At 47.2% G+C, this 8,242-nt stretch overlaps 1 protein-coding gene across 1 annotated transcript in view; it reads left to right on the plus strand.

The window, feature by feature from the left end:
• The window catches only part of LOC119406732 (EGF domain-specific O-linked N-acetylglucosamine transferase), a 346,078-nt gene extending 342,848 nt beyond the window's left edge, over positions 1–3,230 (plus strand). Inside the window, exon 17 of the mRNA XM_049420193.1 lies at positions 2,909–3,230. Coding sequence (XP_049276150.1) covers positions 2,909–3,076 — 168 coding nt within the window. The 3' untranslated portion in view covers positions 3,077–3,230. The remainder of the gene's footprint in view (positions 1–2,908) is intronic.
• The last annotated feature ends 5,012 nt before the right edge of the window (positions 3,231–8,242 follow it).

Genomic DNA, 8,242 nt, shown 5'->3' on the forward strand with positions numbered 1-8,242 from the left:
TCGCCTTAATACGCTGTTCGACTGTCGTTCCATGAAATTCCAGCTGCCGCTGGTGTTTGGTAGAGGTGGCTTGCAGTAATTAGGCGGGATAATTGGTCTCCCAATGCATCTTCAAACTACACTAAAATATACAGCCGTCGTTTACGACGAGAAGATTTCATAGAATATAAGCGGTGGCTTAAAGGGCCCCTGACAGCCGATTTTTTGTTTGTAACATTTATGTTGTAATAAGTAGGTCTATGTCTTGTAATCACGGAATGACACCGTAAATCATCCAACGTGATGTCTAATTAATCCTAGCAGCGTTAATTATGATCATTTTTAGTGTAGGTTCAAAACGCGCGCCGATAGAGGATAAGAAACTAGCGCCGCGCCGCGGTGGTCGCGCCTCGGGGTACGCGTGATGACGTGCTCTCAGTATTGGGTGACGTCAGCCACGCGCTTGTTCAACTGCCAGTTGGAGAACACGCACAGGGAGAGCTCACGCTGCCTGCCGACACGTACCGAAGAAGGAGAAGGTGGCAAGAGCAAAGAGCAAACATGCTTCGCAATATACCACAGTGCACCGCGCATATTTCTGTCTGTGACGTCGACAACACTTGTTTTACCTCTGCAACGTCACAAGGGGCCTACGTCTACGTCATACTAGTGGTGATGTTGATAGGAGTTCAAAATTCAGATGAGCACTCAGGCTTACTTTAAAACCAAATTAAAATATCTTAAAGGCAACGCTCGTCACTCATAATCGGTCAGAAGTGCCCCCGCATGCAGGACTATCAAACAACACAAGCATCTCGAGTTTCCAAATTCGGTGTCAGGGAGAAGGATGTGTCACTCTTTGCAGGCTACCCTTCACGTTTGCAGCCCATGGTAACAACTCAAAAAAGCATGGCAAGTATCCCTGTTGCGTCCGAACAGTCAACGCATGCATGTATCACCAGTAGCAACGCTGCCTGGCGATCGCCGCCATGTGCATGCAGCGCTGACATTAGGTCCCGAAGCTAAAGAATCTGAGCCCATGGACACCACGTGCGCTACCGGCGAAACAATCGATAATCATTATGTATAGTGTAAGAATAAATGAGTGCACAAGGCTGAGCAGGCTGCCCCATGCAACAAAAGCGTCCAGGTCGACAGCCATTCGGCCTATATACTTAGCTCACTACCGAAAGATACCGGAGGAGCCAGATACTGAGGCTACAACAATCCGTCGACAAATACAAGGACGAGCTCAAGCAACTGACAACAGGCCGCGCCATTTTTCACGCCTTTCACATTGGCTCAAGTTGAGAGTCGGCACTACGTCTTTATACTTGAACGACAGCGTCTGTTCACACACACACCGGTCAGTGTTGCAGGAAGCGCGCGGCATATGTAGCTGTTTTTGTTTTACAGCGAAAGCTGTTATGAGATCTTATGTCCAGAACCCTGGCCCGGGATTCGTGCCCTCGGCGACACCTGCAGTTTCCTGCCACGTCATGCACTCCACGTTTCCGCACATTGGCCTACGAGACCACCGGGCCCTGCGCGCGTCCGTAAAGGACGCATCCTTCGACTTGAAAACAGAGCACCGAGTCATCTGACCTCGGACGGTCAGACGTCACTTCGCCGGATCCTTGAACATCGGTCGCCAAGTACTTTGGCGCTTCTGTGCACTTCGGAACTGCCCACCAAGCGCGCAGCCGGCTGAACTGGTGAAAATCTTCGAAAGTGCCGTTACATCGAAGTCTTCGACGAACCTTTCGCAAAGACCAGTGCGTGTGGAGCCTTCTTTACCCCCTTGGTGCTCTTCCGTGGGGAGGGGCTGTTGCGTTTGTGCACCGCTCACCGCTTATCAGCCGGCGCCCCAAGTCTGACTCATTTGTTCCGGAGGATAATCTGCTATAGCGCACGTGCGTTGATATGTTTTCCCTCGCTCTTTGATCACGGCGTTCCTTTGAAAGTACTGCGGATCACGCCGTGGGCACTTCTTTCTGTACACCTTCTTTCGGCAAGCATGCCGCATTAAAAGTACGTTCTTCCTTCTCGCGGCGTCTTCTTCTCCCGGCTTGGAGCCCAACCCCGCCAAACGTAACAGTACACTGATAGCGTCGAACAGAGCGTCGGCAGCCGATAACCTGATATGCGGTAAAGCGCGTCGGCATTTACACGTGCGGCATTGAACATTCGAACCTTATCGCTGGTGGCAGCGTTAGTTCCACAATAAACTGAACTGTTCGTGTTTGCGCTCTCAATTAAGCCTATGAGAACATTCTAAAATAATCTGGAAGGTTCTCAGAAATTCGGGCGCGGTTTGCGCAAGGCAGTGGTTTTACGTCTAGCAGACCAGTTACATAAAAATAGCACAAGAAGCGCGCTTGGTCATATGAGAGCCCGAAGTATTCGCAAAAGGAAGTTCTTTCCGTGGTTGTCACACCTTCGGTTCAGCACACACAAAATTGTTTAGCATGTTTGAAAAAGTTAAATGTTCAAACTGATGGTGCACATTGAAAAACCGCGACTTAATATACTCTTATGCCACTCAGACCAGTTTTGGCTTGTTCACAGTGCATGCATAATTGAAAGTCACCACTGCTACTTATGAGTGTTTTGCAATCTACGCTGTGCCAGGGTGAATGCGGTACTTTGGCAAGTCATGTGTGCTTAGGAGGCTGGCTGCACAACGAAGAAGTGTGCTTCCATTGGAGTTTACCTACGCTTTTGCAGCATGCGTGGGTATAAAATGAATTTACACTCTGGGCTTCTCCCAAGCGTGTAAGGGCTGCTTCAGTGATCTGCTCAGGCCTATTCTTTGTATGTTTTTAAATTCACACACCTGTTTTTTTTTTTCAATGCGTTTGCATTGAATGCGTTTGCCCTGGCAGTTTCGTTTGTGCCTTGCATGATCCTTTATGTTGTTTCTTCCTAGGGCCACCACCCAACACTTGGAGCACATGCAAAGTTCACGAACTACCGCTTCGATGTCGACGAGTTTCTTCGGCTTCTCCGCATGGCCAGTGACCACATCAAGAAGTCCCGGGCCCTTGAGCTGGACACCGACGGGGCACAGCTCGTGACAGGTCGTCAGGAATTGTGATACTCAGAGATGAGATCTCCGTGTGCCTTGGCTTCTGTTCCTTGCCAACTGGCTCAGCTTTCTGTATTTCTCTTCTGAGATGTCGTATGCTTTAATGACCTATTTAATTTCCTGATCATCCGTCCCACCAAGCTGCATACTTTGGAACTAAATAAAGATTGGAAGAATGTATGATTACATGGGTCATTTCAGAATGGCAAATTAATATCATGGAAACCCGCAAATTAAAGAAAAATTCATGCAAGGAAAAAATTGTCATGCATACGAGAGTACAAACATTTATGCAGTTGCGGTCAACGTGAAAGCTGTTGGAAGTACGGAGTAGTCGCCTACCCTTTAAGGGATCGTGAATTTCCCTGCTTCAACAAGGATTAGACAGGCCGATTCCGAAATATTTCGGCGCAACATTCAGTCTATAATTAATCACGCCCTTTTGAAATCGCAGTTTTCTTGGGCTCCTAAACGACTATGGAGCACTACTGGTCGCCATAGGCACTAATGTATGACGTCATGATCAGGGAAGTTATAAACACAGCGTTAGCTTTCTTTCGCTCTAAGATAATGGATTTATATCAACCTAGAAAAGAAACAAATAACAGGAACTTTTGCGCTCTGTATTGAATACTGTGCAAGTACAGCATTTGATCTGCTTGCTTCCGCTTTCAAGTACATCCGGGCTCCATCACGTGTGCATTCTTGCCTTCGCTCGCACGGTGCACCGTCCCAGCGTCTTCTTTCTGGTTGCGTTAGGTTGTGTTTTACGGCGAGTTTTGGGTGGCTTAGTCCTCGCTATGCCAACCGTGTGCGTCGTCAGACAGTGCCGTACAACTTATTAAAGTGGAAACAACGTTCGCTTTCACAAGCTGCCGGCGTCACAATCAAAACGGTAGGATCCTACGAACCTTGGCCAACTCATCATCATCATCATCCTGTCTACGCCCACTGCAGGGCAAAGGCCTCTCCCATGTTCCGCCATTCTACCCGGTCCTGTGCTTTCTGCTGCCACAAACTTCTTATGCCCCTGACACACGGGCAAAAGTAAAGTGCTTTGAAGTAAACCACTTTTGTCGCCCAAAGGGACCATTTGCAGAAACGAGTTGCTCCGATGACACACGGCACCGGACTAGAGCTTTAGGTGGTTCCTCAGAAGAACGCTGAAAATAAATGGCGCTTCTTGTGCGAGCGATGTATTTTTAAAAAAGATGCGCATCACTTTTAGCGATACCAGAACTCGAAAACGTTTGTTTTTAATGTTTGACGGCTTATATTGCTCACGTTCGTATATTTTCTTTTCTTTTTTTTTGCATTTTAGCAGCGACCTCGATTGGTTTTGCAACTATGAACAGCCGGTGTTTTGGTACCCACGTTCTTGCCGTCCTTTCTCACGTTTGTGTCAGTGCCGGCGTGCCGCGTTTTATTCATAGCGTTATTCACACAACTGTGACCACGTGATAGATTAGCGAAGTAATTAGCGGTAGCGATAAAGGAAGAGTTGCGGTAACCCTGACGCTTGTTGCTCTCGGATTTCTCGATGGTTAGATTACTGCAGCGCAGGCGAAAGTCAGACGACTACTCGCCAGAGCCTTTACAAAAGAGCGCAGAGACGCGCCTTCACATTACAATATGAGGGAACAAATGCACACAACAGAGGCAACCGAAGCCAGCGCACACCCGACGCACTTCTCGCTGAGCGATCTTGTGGGACGCGGACCGCGTATGGCAAACACGCCGATGCGCGTCCCTTGCAGCTCACTCGCAGGTAGCCTGGAGTCGCGTGTTCCTCGATAAGCGAGTTGACCGTGCAGATCGGGTTTTGCAGGCACGGTGATAACAACACACACTGAAGACACCAGCGTGGCGGCGCCAGTGACGTGATGCGGGCGTGCGAGAGTATAGCTATACTGTAAACATTTACTGTTAAACAAATCGTTTCACTACTGAAAATGAAAACATTTTCTCTAGGGGAAGAAATCACGGGGCAAGCTAGCGTTGTGACACGCTGTCTTCTATTGATCAGCTCTGCACACTGTGTGCGAGAGTACTCCCTTACTGCCAGAAAAGTAGATACGGGATCTGCTTTTCGGAAAAGAACCTTTGCCGGAAAGGAGTTACTCCTTTGTCGTGTGTCACTGCGCCTGAACGCCTTTCCGGAAGATGTCCCTTTGTCTAAAGGACTTTAGAGTACCCGTGTGTCAGGGGTATTAATCTCATCTACCCACCTAATTTTCTGTCTCCCCCTCACGCGTTTGCCATCTCTTTGAATCCAGTCAGTTACCCTTAATGATCACCGGTTATCCTGCCGACGTGCTACGTGCCCGGCCCCAATCTATTTCTTCTTCTTGATTTCAACTGTGATATCCTTAACTCCCGTTTGTTCCCCGACCTACTCTGCTCTCTTCCTGTCTCTTAAGGTTACACCTATCATTTTCCTTTCCATCGCTCGCTGCGTCGTCCTCAATTTAAGTTGAACCCTCTTTGTAAGTCCCCAGGTTTCTGCTCCGTAGGTAAGTACCGGTAAGATGCAGCTGTTATACACCTTCCTCTTGAGGGATAGTGGTAGACTACCATTCATGATTTGATAATGCTTGCCGAATGAGCCCCATCCCATCCTTATTCTTCTTGTTATTTCACTCTCATGGTTCGGCTCCGCGGTTACTACCTGTCCTAAGTAGACGTACTCCTTTACAACTTCCAGTGTCTCGCCCCCTATCGCAAAGCGCTGTTCTCTGCCGAGACTGTTCCATATTACTTTAGTTTTATGCATATTAATTTTCAGACCTACTCTTCTACTTTCCGTATCCAGTTCAGTAATCATGAGCTGTAATTCGTCTCCCGCGTTACTCATCAATACAATGTCATCAGCGAATCGTAGGTTACTGAGATACTCTCCATTAACTCTTATCCCTAATTCTTCCCAATCTAGGGCCCTGAAAACCTCCTGTAAACACGCGGTGAATAGCATTGTAGAGATAGTGTCTCCCTGCCGTACGCCCTTCTTTATTGTGATTCTGTCGCTTTCTTTATGGAAAACTATCGTGGCTGTGGATCCGCTGTAGATTTCTTCTATTATGTTTATATAGGCTTCGTCGATGCCCTAATTCCGCAGTGCCTGCATGTCTACAATGCTGTTCACCGCGTGTTTACAGGAGGTTTTCAGGGCCCTAGATTGGGAAGAATTAGGGATAAGAGTTAATGGAGAGTATCTGCTGATGTCTCTACCGAATCAAATGCCTTCTCGTAATCTATGAAGGCTATGTATAGGGGTTGGTTGTATTCCGCGCATTTCTCTATCACCTGATTCATAGTATGAATATGGTCTATTGTTGAGAAGCCTGTACGAAATCCTGCCTGGTCCTTTGCTTGTTTGAACTCTAATGTTGTATTAATTCTGTTAGCAATTACTTTTGTAAATAGCTTGTAGACAACGGACAGTAAGGTGATGGGCCTGTAATTTTTCAGGTCCTTGACGTCCCCTTTCATAAGCATCAAGATGATGTTGGCATTCTTCCAAGATTCTGGTATCCTCCCCGTCGAGAGACACTTCGTATACAGGGTGGCCAGTTTATCTAACATAATCTCTCCGCCGTCTTTCAACAGGTCTGATGTTACCTGATTCTCACCAGCGGCCTTGCCTCTTTGCATTCCCTTTAGGGCTTTCTTTACTTCTGTCAATACTGGTGGGATGTCACATACCTCTGGACAATTACTGCTTCTTACGTTATCATCCTGACTGCCTCGGCTGATGTACAGATCTCTGTAGAACTGTTCCGCTACCTCAACTATTCTATCCGTACTGGTTGTGACCTTGCCAAGTTCCTTGTCCCTTAATGCATACATCTGATTTTTGCCTATGCACAGTTGTCTTCATAGCTTTGAGGCTTCTTTCGTTCTTTAGAGCATGCTCAATTCTCCCCATATTATACTTTCTTATGTCGGCTACTTTACGCCTATTGATTAACTTCGAAAGCTCCGCCAGCTCTATTTTGTGTGTTGCATTTGAGGCTTTCACGGCTTAACGTCTCCTAATGGGGTTTTTCGTCTCTTGAGATAGCTTGGGATAGTCCTGTCTAACGACTGTACCCCCGACTTCCACTGCACACTCCTTAATGATACTAGTCAGATTATCATTCACTGCGTCAACGCTAAAGTCGGTTTTCTCGGTTAAAGCCGCGTACCTATTCTGAAGTAACTCTGAATTCCTGTACTTTCCCTCTCAGAGCTAGTTCATTAATCGGCTTCTTGCGTATCAGTTTCTGCCGTTCCTTCCTCAAGTCTAGTTGAATTCTAGATCTTACCATTCTATGGTCACTGCATCGGATCTTGTTAACTACTTCCACATCCTGTACAATGCCCGGGTGGACGCACATTATGAAGTCTATTTCATGTTTAGTTTCGCCATTAGGACTCCTCCACGCCTACTTACGAGTAGTCCGTTTTCTGTAGAAGATGTTCAAGATCTGTAAATTATTGCGTTCTGCGAACTCTACTGGTAACTCCCCTCTGGCGTTTCTAGAGTCGATGCCATATTCCCCAACTGCATGACCTCCAGCCTGCTTCTTGCCTACCTTTGCATTAAAGTCGCCCATCAGTACAGTATACTGTGTATTTACCTTACTCATTGCTGATTCTACGTTTTCGTAGAAGCGTTCAACCAGTTGATCATCATGGCTGGGTGTAGGCGCGTAGGCCTGTACCACCTTCATCTTTTACCTCTCATTAAACTTAAATACGATACACATCACCCTCTCATTAATGCTATAGTGTTCCTCTATATTGCTAGCTATATTTTTATGAATAAGGAACCCCACCCTTAGTTCTTTTCTGTCAGCTAAGCCACGATAGCATAGGGCGTGTCTGTTCTTCAGCACTGTATAAGCCTCATGTGGCCTCCTAACCTCACTGAGCCCTATTACATCCCATTTAACACCCTCTAATTCCTCGAATAGTACAGCTAGACGCGCCTCACTAGATAAAGTTCTAGCGTTATACGTAGCCAAGTTCAGATTCCAATGGCGGCCTGTCCGAACCCAGAGATTCTTAGCACCCTCTGCTGCGTCGCAGGTCTGACCGCCGCCTTGGTCAGTTGCTTCGCAGCCGCTGGGGACTGAGGGCCGAGGGTTAATTGGTGCATTCATGTGGGAGGTAGTGGCCAAGTACTACACCAGG

This window comes from Rhipicephalus sanguineus, chromosome 10, assembly GCF_013339695.2.
Source record: "Rhipicephalus sanguineus isolate Rsan-2018 chromosome 10, BIME_Rsan_1.4, whole genome shotgun sequence".
In the NCBI taxonomy this organism is placed as follows: domain Eukaryota; kingdom Metazoa; phylum Arthropoda; class Arachnida; order Ixodida; family Ixodidae; genus Rhipicephalus; species Rhipicephalus sanguineus.